General features: G+C 43.9%; 1 protein-coding gene across 11 annotated transcripts in view; it reads right to left on the bottom strand.

Annotated features, from left to right (window-relative positions):
* Positions 1-25,863, bottom strand: part of GRAMD1B (GRAM domain containing 1B) — a 209,058-nt gene that overhangs the window by 23,242 nt on the left and 159,953 nt on the right. For 5 of the 11 annotated variants that reach the window (XM_077919744.1, XM_077919748.1, XM_077919747.1 and 2 more), the window contains 7 exons: positions 24,512-24,535; positions 10,830-10,914; positions 5,366-5,469; positions 5,152-5,247; positions 3,766-3,846; positions 2,382-2,497; positions 1,315-1,474 (listed from right to left, as the gene is read on the bottom strand). In XM_077919744.1, coding sequence (XP_077775870.1) covers positions 1,315-1,474; positions 2,382-2,497; positions 3,766-3,846; positions 5,152-5,247; positions 5,366-5,469; positions 10,830-10,914; positions 24,512-24,535 — 666 coding nt within the window. Of the gene's footprint in view, positions 1-1,314; positions 1,475-2,381; positions 2,498-3,765; positions 3,847-5,151; positions 5,248-5,365; positions 5,470-10,829; positions 10,915-13,402; positions 14,395-24,511; positions 24,536-25,863 lie in introns of those variants that run through there. The other 6 variants (XM_028707618.2, XM_077919745.1, XR_013390916.1 and 3 more) reach the window with 4 other exon arrangements.

Below are 25,863 nucleotides of genomic sequence, written 5' to 3'. Positions count from 1 at the left end.
GCACACGGAACGCCGTTTACCTTCCCGCTGGTAAGCGGTCCCTATTTATCTACTTGCACCCGGGGGTGCTTTCGAACTGCTAGGTGGGCAGGCGCTGGGACCAAACGACGGGAGCGCACCCCACCGCGGGGATTCGAACCGCCGACCATGCGATCGGCAAGTCCTAGGCTCTGTGGTTTAACCCACAGCGCCACCCGCGTCCCCATGTTCTTATTACATCCATTTATATTGGGGCACCTTCCTTTTGTATATTTATGGTAGGGATGGGGAAAATGTGGAGCCCCCTAGATGTTTTGGCCATACTGGCCAATGTACATGGAAGCATTGAGGAAGCACAAGTTTTCCATGCAAAACTGAAAAAAGAAGGGGGGGAATGAGAGAAGAGAGGAATATTTTTAAAAAATAAAATTAGAAAAGTAAGCAGTAAGATCATAAAAACCTACAAAGAGCCCTGCAGTGGCTCATCCAGTCCACAGTAGCCACCAAGTTGCCCATGGGAAACTGGCAAGCCGGGCCCTGGCAGAAGGCAGTGGAGTTAGAGCATAGCCACGTGGCTGGTAGATGTTGATAGCCTTGCCCTCCATGAATTTGTCCAATCCTCTTTTAAAGCCATCAAAGTTGGTGGCCTTTACTGCATCCTGTGGGAGCGAGTTCCATAGTTTAACTATACGCCGCGGGAAGAAGGACTTTATTTTACCTGCCCTGAATTTACAATAGGAAAGGAAAAGACTGTCTAGGGAGAGGACATTGTTCTGAACGACACTGAGACTATGGCGCTGAGAAGGCAACTGAGTGAGAAGGAACTGGCCATGCCGTTTGAGGAATGCGCTCTGAGGATGTGGGCAGGTCTTTGTGAGAAAATGTTTCAGCACCAAGCTTTAGAATGAGAGTGGCGATCTGCCCAGCTGCAGAACTTGTATGTGGAAGATAGTAAGACCGATGCTTAAAAAGTAAATACACTTAAAAAAACAAATCCACCACTATAAACCAATTAAGGACTATCTACAAAGAAACCCATCTACAGCTTTAAAAACAAAATACACACACCAGGTTGATTACAAGAGAGCCACCATCAGTGTCCCAACCCAAATCCATTGGGAACTTGAATATTTAGATTAATTACAATCCAGATTCCTTCTCTATTTAGGGAAGAGAACCATGGCGGTTACTGCTTTCCCTGCATTTAGAAGCTAAAAACCAATATTGAAAGACAAAAATTAATTTGGGGGAGCTATGTTAAATAGCAGTCCCCTGCCTACACAATGCATTGGGTCAGATCAAAGATGCAACTCTGCAAAAGGAAAAAATGCCTACTGGGACTGGCGCTTCGCTGCTTCCTGTCGGTGTCAATGTGCTACTATTGGTGACAGACTTCTTAGGAAGCTGAGGGCTCGCCTCCGGTTTGGCCTCCATGCTGCTTTTCGAGGAGCTGTCGTTCACCTCAATTTCTTCCACGGGGATCTCTTCACAGTAGCTAAAAGAACAAGCAGAAACGAATGTTGAATTTTGCCAGCCCTCACATCAGTCAGCTGCTAAAAGCACCGGAGAGTGAAACCAAAGGAGTAAAAAAAATCCCGTAGGGGAGCTCAGGCAGTCTGTTGCAGCCAGGACAAGAAAGAAACCTTGTGACATCATTGTCCCCACCTGGAGTACCGTGTCCAGTTCTGGGCACCACAGTTTAAGGAGGACATTTCCAGGCTGAAATGTTTGTCGAGGAGGGCGACCGGGATGATCAAGGGATTGGAAACCGAGCCCTTTGAGGAACGGCTGGGGGAGTTGGGCACATTTAGCCTGGGGAAGAGAAGTGATACGATAGCCGTATTCAAATATCTGAAGGGCTGTCACGTGGAAGATGGAGCAAGCTTTTCCCCCCCTGCTGCTCCAGAGGGTAGGATCTGAAGCAAAGGATTCACATTACAAGAAAGGAGATAATAACTTTCTGACTGCAAGATGTGTTTGACAGTGGACCGGACTACCTTGGAAGGTGGGGACTCTACTTCATTGGAGGTTTTTAAAGAGAGGCTGGATGGCCATCTGTCAAGGATTATTTAGCTGTGATCTCTGCACTGGAGGGGGTTGGGGAAGATGATGTCTTTCAACCCTACAATCCTACGATTCCATGATCTTAAGGACTAACAGATGCATTATGGGACACGTTTTTGGGGACTACCATCTACTTCCTCAGATACATGAAGTTACAGGCATACATGGTGCGGGTGGCAAATTGCACATAGTAAGGTCAGAAGGAAATGAAGCATATTTCCCACCCTGGCCTGATCCAGCATTCCTGGCCCACGCGAGTGCCTGAGGCAGATCCAGCTTCTGACCCTTGTGCGCTAAAGTTTGTTTGACACGTCTCCGCACGCTTTAGCTCAACGTACCCCATCGTGTTGAAATCATCGTCAGGAGGCACGTAGTCTTCATCATCGCTCGTCAGCCCTAGTTCACTACCATAACACTGATGCACAAAGTGCCAGAGCTCCTTTGGACACAGGGGCTGTGGAGAGAAACACTGTGGATTGGGACCTCTCCATAGGAAGGTGACAAAACCCAAGCAGACGAACCACGCTTGCTTATGGCTCCAAACCTAATTATGACATCTACCTATTTTTTTCTGCCACAAGATCTGTACTAAATGCACCAACAAAAAACTGTATGTGTCATCACATGTGAAAATCATGCAAGGCTCTTGCGACCGATGCCTTGGTTTGGAAGCCACAGTGCAGAGAATTCCCATGTTGACAAATGTAGAATAGGTAGCCATTGTCAATAACATCATGATTTGAGTTTATTTAAAAAACCAAACCAACTGCACGTCACCAACAATACTTTAAAGAAAAAGTGATCTGAAGCAGACTACAGTCGCTGGTAGCTATCTATGCATATATGCATGTATATATATTTCCCTTGAGGCTTTTAGACTGAAACAATGGAAGCCTTGTACACGAAGAGCTGGATTCTCAAAAGTTAATATGTGAAAGGGTCAAATGCACTGGTAGCCCTAAAAAAGGGAGATGGAAAAGAGAAAGAAGTCCTTGAAAGCCAAGCCAAACAGCTGTTGGGATGTGCGCAGGAAGGCATGTCATAATCACATCATCAAAACAGGGCCTTAAAATTTCTAACCAATGTTGGAATTCAGAAAGAAGCTTGCGGTTTGTAAGCCATGAGGCTAGGAAAGGCGAGATTGTGTAAAGAGGGCGATAACAAGAAACCATTTGTTAAAAAATAAAAACCCGGTGCATTCTTCCTGAACAAGATGAACTTCTGGTGAGGCTTGACAAAGCTCATAGTCCAGGACAAAGCAAAGCTCAGAGGGGAAAAGTTTAATTAAAGAGGTGGTGCAGTGTAGCCTTTTTATTTTTTAAAAAACCAAAGAGCCATGAACAAGGATGTACCCAGTTCAATTATCATCAATGGGTTCTCTTAATCAACTTACCGCCTCTCATACATCACACCCGGCAATACAGGTGAACTTTATAAGAGTGCTGTAAGCATCACTAAGACACAGTATTTGGAGCACTCAAAAATTGTAAACTCAAAATATTGGGGCCTTTTCTGCTGTGGCACCTCACGTTCAGAATGCTGACGTGTGGTTAGAGTGTCCTTTTTACCTGTACTGTTCTAATTGCTTTTCCGTTATAGTATGTGAGTTTTACTGTTTGTCAGCTTCTTTGACAAAGCATTGCAAAAGGGAAGAGTTTGTACCTTTCATATAAATAAACAGATTCATATCTATGTGAGGAGTGTCCCCACATCTCCATTTACCTTTTCAAGGAGGGCATTCTGCCAGAGCCTGAACATCATCATGTATGTCCTGTCTCGGGCGCCGAAGGAAGTGAAAAAGTGCTGTGGAGAACAGAGATTTGGCAAAGTGAAGCAGAGAGCTTGCTATTTTCCGATCAAATTATATGAGAACTGAGAAGCTTGGTGGTAGTAAGGCAAAACGAGCAAATGCATTACTTATGCAACTTAGACTCAGTAAGCTACTTACATAACACCCCTTTGTTACACTATCCGTTTCATAGCCTTGAATTTATTTTTCCACAGCTAGGGTGGTCCAGGGAACAGTATGCATGTCACAGAGCTGGTCCAAGTGTTCTTTTCACCTGTTGACCTCTGCATTTAACTGTTTCTGCCAAACCGACAGCCTGTGATACACCACCCTCAGCACACATCATTAAATTATGATTAAGGTATTCAGCGCCATAAGTGAAACTTTTGAGAGTTTTTATCAGCAAGAGAAACAAGCCTCTACCCAAGGAATCTACAATTGAAATGTCAACAGTAAGAGAGGAACAAGTGATGGAGAATGAGCAAAGGCATAGGTGCATTCTTATACATGTCTACTCAGACATATAGCCCACTGAATTCAATGGGACTTACTCCCAGGTACATGGTTGTAGGACTGCACTCTCAGTCGTCATTTCAAGGACCAAGAACTGTGTCCAAGGGGAACTTGCTAAAGGCTTCATAGGGGCAAATGAGCCTAGATGTTTTTTGTAGAACTGAGTGAAGGATCACTGCTCACTGTTTGTATATAATACACCCCAAATTTACCTACAGTAAACACATCCTGCAGTGGTTTGCATTGTCTCAAAACTCTGCAAAAACTTGCTTGGTTCAAGGAACAACAAGACAAATATAAATACCCTGCCGCTTTCAACTCTCTTTCAGATGGGAGCTTTACTGTGGAATTGGTGCCACTTAAGAACATGTGATTTTTGTAGCACCCACACTTTGTCATTGTCTCAAAAATGCCAGCCTGAACTGAGAAACCAGGAATGAGAGAAAGTGAATGTGCCAAATGTATATACAGGACAACTGGGTCTGAATGACCCATTTGTGACATAAGGCCTCAAATGGAAGCATCCTTAAAATTTACTGTCTCACTCCAAACTGAGAACAGGATGCTGGACTAGATGGGCCATTGACCTGATCCACCAGGCTACCGTTATGCTCATTTTACTAGTAAATTTTCTTTTTGCAGCTGTCAAATGCACCCCATGGAATTCTGCACCGTGTCAGTCAATTCCTGGGGCCAACTCTTGTCTGTCTCAACTCAAGAGTTCAGAGCAGGTTCCCTGTCTACCAGCAGAGCCCTCTGCACTCGATTCTTTGGATGCGTCAAGAACCGAGGATTCTGGCACGCACCTTTTCAGTGTCAGTGCAAACTTGGATAGCGTTAGGAATGAGCCGTGCAGTTTTTTCCTTGGTCATAGAGCAGATGTCCTTCAAACGGACAGTCAACTGTGCAAAAACAAAATAAAGGAGACGAAGGAAAGTGTTAGCAAACCGACTGAGTGCAGCGTTTTCAGAACGGTCCTGAAATAATCCCGTTGGTAGAGGGGCTAAGGAAGGCACCCACCAGTGTTTCCCAGCGGAAAATGTTGCTATAGAAGCATATCCAGTTTTCAGAGAGGTAGAGTCGGCCCTGCAGGAGAATGTCTCTTTGAAGTGCACAGGAGTAATCTGCAGAGAGGTAAGAGGGTGTTGCCATCACCAACAGAAACAATGCATATTTCTTAGGAATCTAAAAACAGCTGGGAGTCACACATGGTATAAAATAAGCACAGCACAGCCAGCAAGGCTACAGTCTAAATAATGGCAACATGAAAACTCATCCGCTTTATTGGACTTGTGTTTTTAAATTGTTTCAACTGTTTGCTGCCCAGGGGATCCTCCTGGGCATGGGGTGACTAATAAATGTGATAAATAGTGAAGGGAAGCCACTGAAAGGAAATGTGCCTGGGAGATTTGTCAGAATAAAGTGAAAAATGAGTACAGTGGTTCCTCGGGTTCAGAACTTAATTCATTCTGGAGGTATGTTCTTAACCTGAAATTATTCTTAACCTGAGGTACCACTTTAGCTAATGGGGCCTCCCGCTGCCACCGCACCATTTCTGTTCTCATCCTGAAGCAAAGTTCTTAACCCGAGGTACTATTTCTGGGTTAGCAGAGTCTGTAACCTGAAGCATCTGTAACCCGAGGTACCACTGTATATCTGAGGATGCTGCTTAATGGGGGGGGGGGAGAGAGATGAAGCACATTGCCTTTCAAAAATGTTACCCAGCCACACTTTGCACCCTCCTCTCGATGGTCTATACAGTGGTACCTTGGTTGTCGAACTTATTCTGTTCCGGAAGTCCTTTCAACTCCTGGAACCGTTAGAAAACCAAGGCGCGGCTTCCAAACGGCTGCAGGAGCTTCCTGCCCTCAACTGGAAGCTGTGAAAGCCACATCCGACATTTGGCTTACTAAAAACCTTCACAAACCAGAACACTTACTTCCAGGTTTGCGGCCAATTTGTTCAACAACTAAGCTGTTCGGGAACCAAGGTACCACTGTACCTCCTCTTTCATTATTTTGCTCCTCTGCCTTATTCCTCTTGATGTGGGGTGTACTTTATGGGTGACCCTAAAAGATATCAGGAATGAGGTGCAGGCCTCCTGAGTAATGAAGCCAGCAACAGATAAAAGAAAACAGCACACCCCAAGAAAAAATGCTCAAAATGAGGTAGAGAAGTTTTTATTTTTTTTAAAAAAAATTTCTCTTGTACTGTTCTTACTATACAGTACTTTCCAAATAGATCATGATGAACAAATTGCTGACTTTGCACCTCTGCCTTAGAATTAAAATATGAGCTGTAAGCATTATTTCCTTCTGATACATAAAAACTGCCGGTATGATAAATTATTTTTATACATTATTTTTATATATTTTCCCCATTAAATTTATATATTGTAGAAACAACCTCAAAGCAAGTTTATAAAAAGAATAAAACTATCAGTAAAGACAGTTATGCGCAGTTATTTAAGACATTCAAATAATAACTAAAATCAAAACACACGCAAACGTTCTGTACTTCTGGGTAGGCTTGGCAAAACAAAAATGTTTTAAGCAAGCGCCAAAAGGAGTGCATTTGAGAATGGGATGGGAAACTGTCATAACAGAAGCAGTGTATTCTTATCAAGATCAGGAGTGTGAACAGGGCAAGTAAACAGGGACATTTGCACGGGATTGGTGGAAGAGAGAGAACAAAGGGAGCTTGTGCCTTTTGAATTGTCTGGCTGCCTGTCCAAGCTGTCTGGGAGTCTTTAGTTCTAATTCCTGCATTGCAGGGGGTTGGACTAGATGGCCACTGGGGTCCCTTCCAACTCTATAGTTCTATGACTGCATGATTCCATTGAGCTTTCAAAGATGGGTGTTAGTCTGCATCACTTTTTCTTCATTAAAACAGGAAATTAACCTTCCTTCATTAGAAATATACTTTCAAATTTGAAATCAACATGTTTAGAATTGTCCCCACCATCACCCAATATTGTAAACATGCCCCGAATTATGTTGTCACTACATAACAAGATCATGCAGAAATGAAATTTTGATTTATTAGTATGTCATGATTGTGGGAATTACGGGATGTGAATTCATAGTTTTCATTCACTGGTTAGAGAGTATGCACTCTGTTCCCCTGGCATGTTAAATCTTCGCGAGAGCTTGTGGTGGCTGATCCTAATAAAATGTGAATGATGCAAATGTATGCTTAAATTCTGCCATCTAAGGGCCGTGCAAAATCCCATGTTGACACTGCTCACCTACCAAAAGAAAATAGAGAGAGAATGTGTGTATTTGTGTGTTAGCTGATTAAAGTAATACTTGATCGAAAGTATTTCAGCAAGGGTTTATAAAGAAGTGCAATACACAGACACGGTGTATCCCTTTGTAGAATACTTGTGTAGAAGACTCCAATGCCAATAGACTTGAATACAGCATTTCCTTCCATTCAATTAACCAACTGTAACTTCTCAATGAAGTCTCCAGAAGCCTATAAATACTCTTTGCTTGAGATGTAATGACTTAAATCAAAAGCCCCACACATCAGGATGAATGGCTCTAATGTGAAGTTATTGACTGAAACAAAGGCTCTTCCTGGTGAGGGTAGAACGTTCTTGTACGAGGCAACTCAGAAAATAGAAGTTCCTGGGAAGAGATGTTATTCAAAACCTGGTATTCAGTACTACCTATCCCACTGTTCTCCTTTCTCAAAGAAAAGCTCTAATTTCTGTTCAATACATCTTGTTTGGTGTCCAATGGAGGCAGCAAAAGTGCACTTGGTTGTTCTACCTTACAGTTACTACTATCCATACTTATACTAATCCAACCCTAACCAGCCTCCTAGATAGATCCTAATGCAGGGGTAGGCAACCTAAGGCCCGTGGGCCGGATGCGGCCCAACCGCCTTCTCAATCCAGCTCACAGACAGTCCAGGAATCAGCATGTTTTTGCATGACTAGAATGTGTCCTTTTATTTAAAATGCATCTCTGGGTTATTTGTGGGGCATAGGAATTCGTTCATTTTTATTATTTTTTTCAAAATATAGTCCGGCCCACCACATGGTCTGAGGGACGGTGGACTGGCCCATGGCTGAAAAAGGTTGCTGACCCCTGTCCTAATGTAAGATATCCCTTTCAAAACCATCTTGTTGTTCCCTACCCTGGGGAGGGTTCTGTTCCATTTCCTCAAGAACTTTGAAAACTAATTCCTGAAATAGTTGGATGGCAGGATAAACAGGTCCTGACCTAGTGGAACAAAAGATGACCTCATCCTCAAAGGGTTGGCTCAAGGATCAAAGTCTTCTTCTATGCTTTCAAAATATGGTGTGTTCGACCTAAAGGCCAAGCTGGACAAGACACTATTAGTGTGACTGGAAACTTTTCTCCTGAAGCAACTAGCAGGTGCCTCAATCCAGCATGAGAGCCAGCAAAGTTAGAGATGCTGGGAGAGCAGGGTTCAAATCCCCATTTGGTCATGAAGCTCACTGGGTGACCTTGGGCCAGTCACTGGCCTACCTCACAGGATTGTTGTGAGGAGAAAATGGGGAGGGGAGAGAACCACCTGTGCTACCTTGAGTTCCATGGAGAAAAGGTGTATATAAATGTAATAATCATCACTTGGATTAGCTCCAATGGGACAATGGATTAAAGCCCCCCCCCCCAATCCTCACACCAGGCTCTTGATTCAAATTACGCTTCCATGGCTGCTATTTCCTTTTTAAAAGTTATTCACACAGTTGCTAAATGTGTAAACAGGAAAGAATGAAAGAGGAAAGCTAGTCTGGAGAGCACTTATGGTGGTGAGAAGCGGCAGGAGATATGGGAGACTTATCAGAGAAGAACAAGGAAAGGGAGCTTTTCCATCGGGTTTGGGTCCTAAGAATACTAATAAATTGATAAAGATCTACTCTTGTTTGTTCTGGATCATGTTTCAGAGTAGGAACAAAAGATAACCCTCTATTACGGCATGCGTCCCCACATACAATCTGTCTAATGGTTATCAACTATGAAGTTATCTACTTAATTTCTATCGTTTCTTTCCCATTACCCAGGATGTAAGCTTCTTCTTTGAGTGAAAAGATCACTGATTCAAGTCCTTAAAATGTTGCAATATATTTACTATTGTATCTGTCTTTGTGAACAATCGGGTGATGACAGCAATAATCAGTCATATGCGAGTCACATTCAAATCCACAAATTAAAACATCTTGGAAGCAGATCCTTACATAACCAAGATTATTTAGGACACTTTCATCTTAGCTGATTTCTGTTCTTTTACTTTCACATTAAATTCCTTTAATTCAGTTTCCAGTTCTGATCACTTTTCAACCCAGTTTCTTTTGATCTCCAATACTTCTGCAAACAGGTTTATCTCCCTGTCCATTATCACTTTCAAGCCTGATTTTTTGGTGAAATGTCAATCAAAATAATTAAATACAAGGAGCACTTATCAGACACCATCTACTCTGAATGCCCCTGGGTTCCTTATTTATTGACTGTTGGGATGCACAGCAATTCTGCAATGATTCTTTAAAAAGGGAATTGGGTACATCTAGCATGATTTTTTGGAAATTTCACAAACTCTTCTGTATTTGCAGTAATGTATCAAGATTGTCCCTTGTGAGGGAGAGACACTTTGTAGGTCCATAGCAAGGAATAAAACAAGTTGAAAAGAAAAATGGTCCCACAAGAGAAAATATCAATCCATGAATACAAGAAGTACTTAATTTTCACTACTACTTGCTGATAGTTATTATCTCTGCCTCAGAATTAAAAGATCTGAGATATTATATTATTTCTTACGAGTCGAATAAGAGGATCTGCACACAGAAAGCCTTCTGATGCAAATACACTTCTCCACTATGATAGTTCCCATCTTCAAATATTGAAAAACAGTTTGCCATATAGAAAATTCATCCATATAGGAAAAATTATACTAGGTTTTGTTTTCATCTCTGTCGCAGTAGCAACCACCAAATGTTCGCTAACGAACCCAACTGAAAGCTAGATAAGAAAAATGATACTACGAGGTTTTCAAGCGATTTAAGATAGACTGTTTCTTACAGTTGCTAATAATTGCCCTTCCTAACATCTCTGTAGGTGCAGATAACTTGTTCAACAGCAAGCTACCCAAAGTATAGTGAAAAGAGTGCAAAGGACGAACTTTAAAATTTGAATAGCTACTTTCTTCAATACCTGTTGGCTTCCATACCATCTGCCCCGAACCACCATGAAACTGATGCCAGGTATATTCCAAGGACTACAATTAGTCAGACAGGTAGGAAAACGAGTACCAAGTTCAGTGATGTCCCCAAAAGTCTTAACTTCTACTACAAAGGAAGCAGGTACCCAGGGTCTGGCCTCTCTTTCTTTCGGAGATACTTAACCTTTGCCAAGGATGAAACTTTCTGCATCCCGACTTAGAAAGGCTGACATTTACAACACGACCGAAACCTCTGCTCTCACCAATGGGGGGAAATACTTGAGGGAGGACTCACCAACTATGAGGCGCTCTGAGTCGGGGAGCTGCTTGAAGAGTTTCCTGAAGTCTTCATTCCGCTGCTTGTAGGTTGGGCTCAGCACCTGCGAACGGCGGCGGAGAGTTCATTAGAAAGAAAGGGAGGTAAAGAAGATCAGAGGGAAAGTGGCAAGAAGGGTACACTATAAAAGGATACATTAGCATCTCTAACTAAGCGTTGGGGAAGGCAGTGGGTGGTGAAGACAGATATTATCCCACTACAAAATGCTGAAGAAAGGAAGAAGAAAGCTAGTTGGGAGAGGGCTGATAATGGTGGGAAACAATAGGAGATATGGGAGAGAGTGACAACTTGTAGGAGTAGCAGAAGAAAAAGGGGATTTTCCATTCTGTCTAGATCACAGCAGAGTCCCAACACCATAGGAGAGGGTAGGACATAGTCTGCATCAAAAGCCTCCCAAACATTTTAATCAAAGCAATCTACATTTTTCAAGCAACAATTAAAAATGAAGGTACTGTTTTTTGACATTTAATCAGGGCAACCTTATGTTATTTTATCGAGGGTTCAAAATTTGTTTGTTTTGGCATAGACCAAGAAGGCAAGAAGGGAGGACAGGCCAGCAGAAGGTGTGGGGGAGATAATAGTCTTGCCCTAGGCTTACTTTATATTATCAAGGCGATTTATTTAATCAGATCTGTGGGTGGAACATTGGACCAGTATTCATATGATAAATGGATATAGTTGAAGCCACAGGTTTTATTTTGAACCAAGAGTCACAATAGGTGTTCTATAAAACTTCATGTTAAGGAGGGATAATAAAATAAGGGATAAAATAATGGAAAATGTGACGGGACGTTCCCATTTATAGCATCCCCAGGTGGCAATTTTTGAATTGATGGAGTCTTAAGTTATGGAGCAAGGAGACATTATAGGATAGGATTTCCCATCAAATAAATAAGTGGTCACACTAGAATCATGGCAAATGGATATCTTAATCTGGACTGTTCTGGGGAAATGGAAGCTATTTGGCAACCCACATACAGTTGTACCTTGGATGCTGAACGCCTTGGTACTCGTCCGTTTTGGCTCCTGAATGCCGCAAACCCGGAAGTGAGTGTTTGAGTTTGCGGACATTCTTTGGAAGCTGAACATCCGACGTGGCTTCCAATTGCATGCAGGAAGCTCCTGCAGCCAATCGGAAGCCATGCCTTGATTGTCAAACGTTTTTGGAAGTCAAACGAACTTTCGGAACGGATTCCGTTCAACAACCAAGGTACGGCTGTATATAGTATATACAAACACATGCTCAAAAACCGAAACCTTGAAGGGACATCCACAACATTGGTGGCAACTGAGGCTGGTGTAACTAGAGCTGAAATCTAACAGCTTGAGTCTTGGTGGGACCAGATATATCCTCACTATCAATCCAATGAAGAAACCATTTTTATGGCTAGGGGTAGCCCAGATCAGTTCTTTTTCAGCCAGGAGGAAACGCACGATTGTGAATGGATTAACAGACCCAAGAAGCAGCCATGAATAGTTACAGGACAATGACTGGTTTCTAAAAAAAATAGCTCATTTGCTTAAAACTGGGCTACTGCTGTGAGTTCGAAAGCAATCTGTAATTGTTTTTGTACCCTAGCTGTTCTTTTGTTGGGAAGAATGTACAAGGGACATGGCTCCCGTGTGTCAGTACGGAACCCAATTTGCAAGTTTCAAGATAGTGAGGATACTGCAACTTTGTCGTAATGCTGTAGTCCTAAGCAGCAACGCATCCTGAACCCAGCTAGAACTTGAATTATTCCTGCTGCAACTCTCTTATTTTTGATAAAAGTAGGAATCCCATAGGAACAGGAATTCCAGCTGGCTACACACCTTCTCATGCATTACAAAAACTTCTGAGGTCTCAGCTCAGATAAAACAGCCACATAATCATACAGAAGGAGCCCAACTGTCAAGCCCTTAAGGATTTAATTGCTGTATCTCATTTTGGAAAGACTGAATGCATAACAACTGTGTTCCATATATGTGTGTGTGTGTGTGTGTGCGTGTGTGTTTTCATGTGCGCACGCATTATGCTTCCATAGTAATATACGCTAGACAACTACAAATGTCCTGAAGTTGTTGCCAGGTAAACGATTATCAAAAGGCCAAGAATGGGTTTTTAGTTGACACTAACTTTAGATGAAGGCTAAGTAAACTAGATGGAGGAATCTAGGCCCAAAGTTTTGCAAAAACCCAGAGAAAGCTAAGGGAACCGGGATTTCATTTTCAGTGTGACTTGACTGAGGCGCATAAGGGGGTGATAAAGGCTGTTACTACTGGATTCCAAACCTTCCCTATGTTTGTGATGGATTAGGATAAGCAGTTCTAAAATTTATTCATTACATTCATCAATCACTGCATGCAACGATGCCTCTAGACGACACACAAGGCAATACAAAATACACATTAAAACACGTGGAATTGAAAAGGGGAAATAAATTTGGCAAAGGCAGATTCTGCCTGCCAGCAAAACCTAAGTGAGCGGAGGGAAGTTAGCACAAGAACATCCATGTGAGAGGGAGGCATGGCTTTGGCAAGAAGACACTCACAGCTGGAATCTCATCCCATCCAGAGCTGCCATAATCTTCGGAGAATTCATGCAGGCGTTCCAGGTACCATAGAAGCCTCTTGTCCTCCAGGTCAAGAAGAAGACTCCAAACTGCTCCGCATTCCGACAGAGAATCCATGATGTCATTTGCCACCTTTCGCTCTCAGTCTTTAGGGGTACATGGATTTCAGGAACAAAACGAAACTTTCCCTTCGGGACTCAGCAAAATTATTAATAATAGTAAATGCTTGCTTTAAAAGCGCATTAATACTATCCACTCCCACCTCACATGTGGGAGGGGAAGGGGGAGGCAAAGAGAAAAGAATAATCAATCTTCCAGCAGGATGCTTTGGGAGAAACAAGTTCATTCAGAAAAGTTTATTCGCTGACATATTGCCTTGCCTTCCTGTTGCCCAGTGGCTTTTGCAGCGGTGCCTTCAGCTGGAGAAATCCCAACAATGTTGTTCGCAGCAGACCACAGCAATGCCACACACACAGGCACCCAGTCTGCAGGACTCTTGGCAGGATTTGCATCTCAGCACGTAGGCACTGTCCAAATCGTCTTGGGCTCTGGCATGGCAGCAATGATTTCCACATCACCTAAGACGTCCAGTTCCAAGTTCCAATCTTCTACTGATTCTCAAGAGTCTGCTGGCATCTCTGGAGCAGCAGCGAGAGCTGGTTTCAGCCCTTTCCCTCCCAGAAGGCGTGCACAAAACAGCAGTTTCTGAACCCCGTCCAGGGCCTGCCCCGGACACTCCTCGTTCAGGCTCTTCTCTCCAAAAAGGCAGCTCTGCTCTCTCATTAACTTTTCTTGTGGGAGCAGCGGGTGGGGAAAAGATATCGAAATGACTTGCACGCGCTTTAAGTTTCAGGGTTGTTCTGTGGGCCAATGCCCTGAAGTAACCCAGCCTCAGTCCTCCCTTCCAGCAGATGTTTCCTGTACTGCAAAAGTGGCTGGACAGCGTTTGTGTTGGGGCTGGGGTTGCGGTGGGGGGGGGGGAGAGAAGAAGGCAGAGAGGCCAATCTGCAGAAGCAGAGATGATGAAATCAGCTCCAAGAAAGCCAGACTGCTCTGTTTTGTCACTCGGTGACCCTCTTGCCTCATTCTGCTCTCTTCGTAGAAATATTCAACAGCAAAGGTTTTGTTTTTAATCTGCAACTTTTATTGTGTGCAAGAAAAAGAAGTTGAAGTTCTGCCAACCCACCACCCCAGGTTTTATTTGAATCAATAATTTCTGGAGACTGTGTGGTTTCCAGTCCTCTTCGCTTTCCGCATTACATAGTCTCAGTTTTCACTAACAGCAAACAAGACTTCGACCACATTCAGCCTATACCTTAGCAGCACTATGATACCAGTCTAAACGGTCATGACTTCCCCCAAAGAATTATGGGAGCTGTAGTTCGTTAATGTTGCTGAGAGTTCTTAGGAGGCCCCTATTTCCTTCCCAGACCTGCAATTCCCAGAGTGGTTTACAATAACTTATTGTTCACAGGGAACCCTGGGAACAGTAGCTCAACAAGGAGAATAGGGGTTGCCTAACAACTTTTAGCATCCTTAGCAAGCTGCACCTCCCAGAATTCGGGGAAGGGAGGAAGCTATGACTGTTTAAAGTGTCATGCCACTGCTTTAAATGGATGGTGTGAATGTGGCCAAAATGTAATGAAAGAATCTAAAATAGGATATATAAGGTACGTTCTGAAAGCTGGGGTGTTACACTGTGGCATGAGAATTACTGTAACATGAGTGCTGCACAGGAAGATATGCAAATATATGTAGATGCTGTTTAGGTAGGCAAATGGACCTGGGTATAGGTTCAGAAAATACTGGTTCTTAAGACCAGTGTTTCCTAAACTTGGGTCTCCAGCTGTTTTCTGACTGTAATTCTTATCATCCCTGACCACTGCTCTTCCTATCTAGGGAAGAAGAGAATAAGAAGAGTTTGGATTTGATATCCTGCTTTATCACTACCCTAAGGAGTCTCAAAGCGGCTAACATTTTCCTTTCCCTTCCTCCCCCACAACAAATACTCTGTGAGGTGAGTGGAGCTAAGAGACTTCAAAGAAGTGTGACTAGCCCAAGGTCACCCAGCAGCTGCATGTGGAGGAGCGGAGACGTGAACCCGGTTCACCAGATTACGAGTCTACTGCTCTTAACTACTACACCACATTGGCTCTCTTTCAGGGATGATGATGGGTGTTGTAATCCAACAGCTGGAGACTCAAGTCTGGGAATCCCTGCCCTAGACTGTAGAAGACCCCCTTTCCTGCAACCTAATAAGAGAAAATAATTCATTGAACAGCTACTTACCAACAAGTGTGGGTATTACGCTCTTAATATGGGTGCATACACACACATTATGTGGAACTCAAAAATAAGGGATAAGGTGTTTCACTTTGCAAAGCTTGAAACAAGAAAAGTGGATATGTGGAAAGAGACTGGACAGTGCAGTTAGGTGCATGGCCAGGAAAGAAAGTGGGCAGCAAGATCTGTTTGGGGGTTACAAGACGACAAAAGAGCAGGCTACAAGATAACCTCCCTTATCCAAGTTCTGTTACATGCTCCGAATAAAGAGGAATCCAGATATTCCACAATATGTTCACAGATGATTGAATGAATGGACAACATTTGTCTGTCACGAATTTGCCCCTCATAAAGTTACGATCCCCAGCACCCTTAACCAAGTACAGTTCTCAGGATCCTTTGCAGGAAGCCGCGTGCTTTAAATGCATGGTGCAGGTGTGACCATAATAATCTCCAAAACTGAACTGTTCAAGGTAGGTTGGGTGAATACGTCTCTTGACATGAGCTGCGAATGATAGACAGAACTTAAGAAATAGGAACATTTTGTAAAAAATGAAACAAAATGTTAAATGCAAACTCGAATTTATTTACTCATTTAATTTAGAACATTTCTAGCACCACCTTACATTCAATAGATTTCCAGGGAGGTGACCAGCAATAAAAAGCACAGCACTACAATTGAACAGCCATAATGTGTTGTTAGTTGGTTTTTGCATTTATGGGTGTTGCTGTTAATCCTGGAGATGTAGATTCATCATCATCCAGTATCACCATTGGTTGAAGTAACTCAATAGTGGCATTGTCCATTCTCCTTCAGAAAGCAGGAAGAACATTATACTCCCGTTGATAAATTATACTTTGCTTTTAAAAATGTATTCTGAAGCTCATGTTCCAATTTTCTCCTGCCAACATTCAGCTGAATCTTGCTTAGCATGAGAAGCTTGTTTCAACCTTGTTTACCAGGCTAACAGTTAAATATAGCCAGGATTCATACCAATGAATATTAGTGTTATCATGAAAAAAGTTTGTTAAAGGGAATGTTTATTTCAGGTTTGATTTGCAAATGTTTTAGCTACCAAACAAGGCTTAAGTGGTGCATGCTCTGGTTATCTCCAGCTTGGACTACTGCAATGCGCTCTACGTGGGGCTACCTTTGAAGGTGACCGGGAAACTACAACTAATCCAGAATGCAGCAGCTAGACTGGTGACTGGGAGTGGTCCTGAAAGACCTACATTGGCTCCCAGTATGTTTCCGAGCACAACCTTTAAAGCCCTAAATGGCCTCGGCCCAGGATACCTGAAGGAGTGTCTCCACCCCCATCATTTTGCCCGGACACTGAGGTCCAGCGCCGAGGGCCTTCTAGCGGTTCCCTCTGAAGGCAGCCCTGTTTAGGGAAGCTTTTAATATTTGATAAATCATTGTATTTTAATATTCTGCTGGAAGCCACCCAGAGTTGCTGGGGAAACACAGCCAGATGGGCGGGGGTATAAATAATAAATGATTATTATTATTGTAACTTCCTGAAAATTAAAGAGGGGAAGCCCCCTCCCCCCCCAAAAAAACACAACAAACATGCAGAGTCTTGCACAATTTCAGCCATATGTAGTGGGCTTCTATTCTCATTTGCTTGAATGAAGGGAAAGGAATCCCATAAATGAGAGAGCACAAACGAAGACCTTCTACTTCTGGAGAAATCAATGGGCCTTTGGGCTGGGGAACATGGACTACACTTCCAAACTCACATGTCACTCGTGCACATTCAGAACTGCACAAATTTGAGAAGGCAAGAGCTTAATCCAAGCATAGTGGTCTGTGTTAGACTAAGATCTGAGAAGCTGGGGTTCTAGTCCTCACCCAGTCATGAAGTCCACTGGGTGGCCTTGGGCCAGTCTCTGTGCCTCAGCCTAGCCTACCTCACAGGGTTGTTCTGAGGATAAAATAAGGAGGCAGAGAACTGGGTATGGCACCTTGAGCTCCTTCTTGGAAAGGTGGGATATAAAAGGAAGGAAGGAAGGAAGCTTAAGGAGAGGGCAATTTAGGGCAGAGAATTTGGAAGTGAGGAATAAAGCCTTTTCCCTACTTGTGGTTTCTATGCACCCTCCCCACGCTGTTGGGATTCCATAAGGACTGAGGGTACAAAGTGGCCCATGTATAAAAATGGTGCTTAACCCCATGTATTTGTCGACATACAGAGGCAGCATAGCTGTCAACCTTCCCTTTTTTTGCGGGAAATTTCCTTATTCCAGCGCCGTTTCCCGCTGCTATCCCGGATTGTTAGATATCCCGTACACTGTCCCTGGGACAGGTGAGGCTGCTGATCCCTTATTTTCAAATCTGAAAGCTGACAGCTAAGAGAGGCAGCAGTTATGCCCACCAAGGACACAAATCACTGGTGTGCAAAATGCTGTATGTATGTACACTGGCTGCAAAGGGAGAGATGGAGCATCTGCCTTTTAAGCTCTGATGCTGGCTGCATGCAACACCTACATGGCAACACCTGGTTTATAATTTGGCCCCCAGCTGCAGCCTGGCTGGTTTAGAGTCAATGCCTGTGTCTCCCCTGTGCTGATTTAAAGGAGTACCCCCTTATCTCTGGTTCCTGGATGATGAGAAAACCTATTAGATACTGATAAGGAAGATGTTGTCTCCTATCTCCGGACGCCCAGCTCCACCCCTGAAGAAAAAGGAGCAGCTCTCCAAAGATGCGGAGGCGGGGTGGTAAACATTAACTCTACAGCAAACACAGGGAGCTGGGACAGGATGGCACTGGGAAGAGGGTGGGTGGGCGAGGCAGATTTCACAGGGGAATAACTGTTTCATAGGCTCCAGCTGTTTGTTTTTGAGAGAGAGAGAAAACACCCTGAAAAATCTCTGGACAGGAAATCCAAGCTGACTGCAGAGAAGAAACTGGGAGGCCTTGAAACGTCAGCAGGGGGTGGATAGGAAAAGGAGAAACAAGGAAGGACACACACTGCCGTGCATTTAAAGTGCTATGGTGCCATTTTAAACAGGAATGCCCCCCCCCCCAAGAATTATTGGAGCTGTAATCTGTTAAGGGTGCTGAGAGGGGTTAGCCTCCTTTTCCCCTCAAAGAGATACAGTTTCCAGAGTTTCCCGTGGAGAGGGACTGGTTGTTAAACCACTCTGGGAATTGCAGGTCTGTGAGGAGAAGAGGGATCTCCTAACAACTCTCAGCACCCTTAAGGAACTACACTTTATTTATTTATTGCATTTAATCCAACCTTTCCCCACCAAGGAGCTCAAGATGCTGCACTTGGGTTCTCCCCCTCTCCGTGGTTATTTTGGTCTCCCAAGTCTTAGCATGGAATTATAACCATGACACCACAACATTAGATCAATTGATTCGATCCTAAACTCCTGCACCCATGGTATGGATCGGAATTGGGATTTGAACCCAGGCCTCCCAAGTCCTAGTCCAACATTCTAACCACTACACCACACTGGCTCTCTGAAATGTGCATTGTGAACATGGCCACAGATGCACACTCCGTTCTAATTCAAGGGTTGTGGTAAGATACAATCTAAAAGGTTCGCAGTGGGAGCCAGTAGGGCAGGCATAGGCAAACTCTGGCCCTCCAGATGTTTGGGACAACAATTCCCATCATCCCTGACCACTGGTCCTGTTAGCTAGGGATGATGGGAATTGTAGTCCCAAACATCTGGAGGGCTGGAGTTCGCCTATGCCTGCAGTGGGGGTGTCTGCCATGCCAATCTCAAAGGACAGGAGTTATGAAGCAGGTTAGGGTCCTATATATTTGAGAGAATAAAATTACCCTGGCAGCCTGATCCAACTCAGAAGAAAGTCCAATTAACTCCACTGGGATTTGCTCCACGGGGTAATAAGGCACAGGATTGCAGCTTCAATGTTTTTCGCACAGGCTGCATTGTGTATTGCAACCAGCAGGGGGAGCTGATACATATGCATCACACTGGTTCCATGGGCTGGCTGCTGTAGACCCCACTATCTCTGGGAATCCCCCCAAGCAGTGGGTCCTGCTAATGTCAGTGGTAGGGTGGAGCACCCTTCCTGAGGGTTTCACACTGAGAAGTCAGAGAATCAGAAATTAGGGAGGTTGAACTTGCACTTATCTCTCACGCTTATTTCAGTAAGCTTTCCAAAAAAACCCAAAACCCCCAAAACACACATTTAAGGTGGCACCTCTGATCAATTTCAGTTTTCCAGAAGAGAGAGAAGGGGCTCTGAGCCTGGGAGAGCCACCTAGCTAGGAGTCTGCAACTGAGGGGAGATCTGACTCAGCAAATTCCTAGCTCATGCTACTATGGTAAAAGGTCAAAAAGGTAAAGGACTCATGGATGGTTAAGTCCAGTCAAGTTCAATTATAGGGTGCAGCGCTCATCTCCGCTTTCAGGCCGAGGGGGACAGTGTTTGTCCACAGACAGCTTTCCGGGTCATGTGGCCAGTATGGCTAAACCGCTTCTGGTGCAACGAGACACTGTTACGAAAGCCAGCACACAAGGAAACGCCATTTACCTTCCCGCCGCAGCGGTACCTATTTATCTACTCGCACTGGTATACTTTCGAACTGCTAGGTTGGTGGGAGCTGGGACAGAGCAACGGGAGCTCACCCCATCACGCAGATTCAAACTGCCAACCTTGCAATCAGCAAGCCCAAGAGACTCAGAGGCTCAGCGGTTGAGACCATAGTGCCCCCTGCGTCCGTCCCACCAGGGGCATGCTGGCCAGCCAGTTCTGGTCTTTTTCGAGCAGAGGATATCAAACAGAAGTTTAGAGGCCAGTTGATTCACATGGGTTAAATTTCACACAGCAAACTTTTAAAGTTTTCCAGTGTTGACCTATAAAGTCAAAAGGTACCTGCAAAGGTGCTCTGTTCCCACAATAGTAGATTGAACAGACACACACATGCATGCACGAGCCCTTGGATTTCACACAGGTTCAAACAACAATTTGCCACTGCCTGTTTTAGACAGGTGTTTCATATGCAACCCTAGACTGAAACTCTTTTAGGCGCAAACACAGGTGGACCTGGTGTAGCACATAGGCAGAGAGCATGAGAGCAGGGCTGTAGCTCAGTGGTGGAGAGGGCATGCAGAAGGTGTCTGAAGAGCAGCTGTCCGTCTGCCCAGGTAGTGGGCAGTGCTGAGCTAGGCGGACCAAGTCATATGACTCGGTGCAGGACAGCTCCCAACGGTTCAAATGCAACATTCTTCCAGGCTCGCAATAAGGGCCGATAATGATGGTGTTGGGGAGGTCGCAGTACTGACCTACGTCACAGGTTTGTTGGAAATGTGATCGTAATGACGCACACAGACTGCTTTGAGCATTCACGAGCCAAACAACTGCTAGTGATTGGTATGTTTCAAAGGCTGCCTGCCAGAGCAGGTATTTATTGCCCCAGAGCAAGTGTTTATGCCTGTATGTTGCAGCTGACCTTTTAAAATATGTCTAACTGGAGGAAAGTTGTGGCCTGCTTTTCTCTGTGTGTGTGTGTGTGTGAGAGAGAGAGAGAGAGAGAGAGAGAGAGAGGGAGAGGGAGAGGGAGAGGGAGAGAGAGAGAGAGAGAGAGAGAGAGAGAGAGAGAGAGAGAGAGAGAGAACCAGAAGCTGAGTGCTCAAATCCCTTTATTGCTCAGCAGAGAAAAGCAGCCTTGCATGTGCTTTGCAGGCATGACTGAGAATGTTCCGGTGTGCTCAGAGCATTTGTGCAGAGGTAGGTTTTCTCTCAATGTTTAATCCCAATAAAAAGAACTTGGCAACAAGAAGGAGGCTACAGCCCTGGGGAGTGGGAGGGGGGGTATGTGGGGAGGAACTAAGTTAACCTTTACCTTCTGTGATAACTTCATTTTTTAAAAAAAAAAATGATGTACTAACTTTTGTAAAGTGAAAAAGCCTAAGACTTCAAGGACAATAACCTGATATTTAGAAAGAAAGAAAAAAACCCATGTTTAGCCCTCTGCCCGCCAATAGTAATTATTTTTTCTAGAGAATGTGAACAAACTTAAGCTCCCTCTCACTGTAATTTTAATTGTATTGTATTAATTTTGACTGGTTAATTGTAATTTAATTCTACTGTTGAATTTTATTTGTCTGTGATTTTAATATTTATTCTTTTAATTTGTTTCATTGTATTGGTTAATTGTAATTTAATTGTACTGCTTATTTCTGCATTCTTGCATGTTACTGAAATGTGTGTCCCTGCTTAAATACAAAAGTTGTGTTTTTTTAAAGTTCTGCTTTGTTTTTGCAAATTTATAAGAAGAAAGAGAGAGAGAGAGAGAGAGAGAGAGAGAGAGAGAGAGAAGAAAAACAAAGGAAAGAGGATGGAACCAGCAAGAGGAAGAAATGAGAGGGGAGTATAAGCTTTCCCAAGTCTCCCCCAGCCTTACCTTACTTTTTTCCTTAAAAAAAAAAAAAGAACAAACCAAACAGACAAAACTCACAATACCTGCTTCTGCACCAGCCAATAAAGCCTACTGAAGGTATTGTGAAACCAAAGCATGGCTGATTTAAGCCAGGTCCTGCAGTGCTGTGCATTATACAGAGGCGGCCTATGACTCACAAAGCCATTTTTCCCAGCTCATGGAGAAAGTCTTTGCTCTGCCTTTCACCTGCTCTGCCTTTGTCCCATTTCTGCTCTGTTGGGCATACCATGTAGACCTCTCAAAACTACGCTTGCAGTTCTGCCAATTCCACCATAAGATGACATCATGGCATCTTATAAACCTCATCATCTTATAACCTCCCATCCTTTGCGGAGCGCAATTAGCGCCAGCGCCTTCCGTCAAGCGTAATCTTCGACGCCTTCCTTTCTATGGTGGCGCAGGTTAGAGCTACAACAAAGGCAGCATTTTTTTATCTCCGCAGAGCTAAGCAGTTGGTCCCTTATCTCTCTCGCCCTGACTTCGCCACTGTGATCCACGCGACGGTCACCTCCAGGCTTGATTATTGTAACTCACTCTACGTGGGGCTGCCCTTGAGACTGACCCAGAAACTCCAGCGGGTGCAGAATGCCGCGGCGAGACTCTTCACGGGGTCCTCACTGGGGGAGCACATTCATACAGTGCTATACCAGCTACACTGGCTCCTGGTGGGAGTACAGGATCAGGTTTAAGGTGCTGGTTTTAACATTTAAAGCCATATACGGTCTAGGACTCTTGTACCTATGGAACCGCTTTTCCTGGTATGCCCCACGAAGGACCTTAAGGTCTGCAAATAATAACACCCTGAAGATCATAGGCCCCAGGAAGATTAGACTGGCCTCGACGAGAGCCAAGGCCTTTTCGGCCGTGGCCCCAGCCTGGTGGAATGCTCTCTCACAAGAAACTGGGGCCCTGCAGGATTTGACATCTTTCCGCAGGGCCTGCAAGACGGAGCTGTTCCGCCAGGCCTTTGGTCAGGGTTCAGTCTGATTCTTTTCTTTCTGTATAAGAACAAGCATTAAATAGGTCTCCTAGCCTGCACACAGGTCCTTTATAAAACCAGTGGTAACAGTTGGCCCTGGAGAATATTAACCACTCTCAATTTTACCTGTGGACTGACATCTGTCCAGATTTTAATTTGCTCTGAACTAATTTTAAGACTAATTGATTGCCTGTTTTTATGTTCTTATGATCTTTGTATACTGTCTTAGTTTCATGATGTTAGCCGCCCTGAGCCCGGCTCCAGCCAGCGAGGGCGGGTTACAAATAAAATATTATTATTATTATTATTATTATTATTATTATTATTATTATTATTAGTGCTCAAGGGATCCAGGGGGTTGGGGAGGTAGGCAGCTAAGGAGGAAGGCAGCTCCTTCACCATGCAAGGAAAAATATGCACCCTCTTAATAATCAGGATTAGAACCTGGAACTGAATGGCCTCCATGCATTCTGCATGCAAATGAAACGTATGTTGAAAATCATTTGGGAGGCTAAGCAAACACAGACTTGGGATTATACAGAAACACACAGGTGGGACTTGCTATTGCCACGGAAAAGAATGAAACAGGAATGTGGGAAGGAGCGGCCTCTGTGGACCAAAAAGGATAATGCAGGGCAAAGCAGCCTAGTAAAGAAAGGATAATATCAGCACAGGAGGCTCGACAGAGATAAGAACGCCAGTAAAAAAAACAGCAGGAATAGGGCCAGTGCTTCCAATGGTACCAACAAGAAACTGGAGCTCTTAAGAGACGGCTTGCACCTATTCTAAGGCACAATTCAGAGGATGGTTGGTGAAGAACAGCCCTTGCTAGACATTCCATCATTCGCATGACTAAAAACCAAAGTATGGATTCTTTCTCATTTCCACAACCCTAACCAGACACACAAATTTAGTTACATGTGCTGTGTTTTAACACCTCTTGCTGTCCCCCCCCCCCCCGTGTTTAATTGATAATATTATTTTATGTACACTTCTTTTCATGTACACATTTTGGGGTTTCCAGTTGTGTTCTATTGATAATTTTACCCGCTCTTAACTTCTGTAGGTTCCCAGCATGCACTGGGGAGCCAAGGTCCTCAAATGCATGGGAAGCCTATACAATAAGAACAGCAGAATCACTGCTGCAAACTGTTAACTGCATGGATAAAGGAATGCTAAAGAGGGCTAACTTCTGTCTAATTTTAGGCAGAGCTTCCTAAGTATTCAGGACCAGGTAACCCAAAGTGTAACAAACAATAGGTGTCACTGGCACAGCAAAACAGCCGAATTTGCAAACTTCAGTTGGGGGACTGGCCCTATTTCAGCACTGCTTGTTTTTACCTGGTGAAAGGGGAAAGTAGAACTAGGATAAAATAACCCAGAAGTACACAGCCAGTGCTTACTCTGCGGATGTGCTGTCGTTCATGCTGAAAATACATGGAGAAGAAACAAGAGAACAGAAATAAAATAAAGAGGACATGCCAACAGTAAGACACTTGCATGCACACACAAACCACAGAAACACAGAGAGCTATGCGGCAAGGGGGAAATGTCACCTTCTACCTTTCACCATCAAGCTCTTACTATTATGCCCGTCCTCTTAAGAACTCAGATCTCTCTGTATGCATCTAGCCACATTACTTGCTATTCACATAGCCAGGTTCCAAATGTGATATTTCTTTCCAAAATAGTGATTCTGGAATCTGGAACACTTTGACACCTAACCCGTCCTCCACAAGGGTGTTTCAGGAAAGATTTGCAAGTGGGAGATTGGATTCTATTCCTGAACAACTTCATGCAGCTGCAATATTTGTGTCAGTTGCATTCCTCCACAAAGCAAAAAAAAATGATCTTAAGACTTGAGGGGATTCCCCATCTAACTCCAATTGGCTTTCATTGCTCCTCCCGTTTTCCATGAAAACGGGACCTCTTGAGAACCAGCCATGCTGCCATGTTTCTTCAAAATGGCTTCCCAGTTCCTGCTAACGTCTCTTGTGTCGGTGCAAACTAGAGACAATCCCGGATTCAGAAAGTCTGGAGATGGCATGGTCGTTTTCTTCTAGGACTCCCCTCCCTCTGCATATAGTTTAAAATGTATAGCCTGGGGTCTAGCTTTTGTGGCTAAAAACGTCAATTATATCTACCTGAAAGCCAAAACCTTGTTATAGGAATAAACTCCGGAAGCTTGACACATGTACCATTTAACTTATGATTGTTGCAAATATTGCAACAAGGATTCCTTCCCCTTAGCATTATATGCTTTCATGGACAGACCATGGCCAATGAATGCTCCTGGTGGGGCTCATATACACCCCCTCCCTGAGCAGGACACACAGAGAAAGGAAGCCTATAGCTTCTCATTTGTTTGCCCATTAATGGGACACGGTTGCCTGCAGCAGGTTATTCCTGGTTGGCTTGATCAGGGAAGGAGATGGAGCAAGAAGCATTAATCAGGACCAGCCATAGTACTTGAAGTTGACTGCTAGAGACAGGAGAAGCTTGAAGGAGCCCATGTCAACACAGTTCTTGGTTGTGCTCATAGTAGAGATCAAAGCTGTCATCCTGCAGCAGAAGGCAAAATAAACTAGGGAGACTACAAGTGGTCACATCATTTGGGACCAGACCAGTGATACTTTCTGTAATGGAAGATGTTCTGCAGTGATTCCCACCCCCCTCCATGAAATATTGTTCTATTTCTAGCAATACATTATTTCGTAACATTACTTGGTAATGTAATGAATGTATACCATACAGT

Source organism: Podarcis muralis, chromosome 15 (assembly GCF_964188315.1).
Source record: "Podarcis muralis chromosome 15, rPodMur119.hap1.1, whole genome shotgun sequence".
Classification (NCBI taxonomy): domain Eukaryota; kingdom Metazoa; phylum Chordata; class Lepidosauria; order Squamata; family Lacertidae; genus Podarcis; species Podarcis muralis.
Note: the sequence above shows the minus strand (reverse complement) of the source record. Positions and strands in the feature narration are given on the sequence as shown.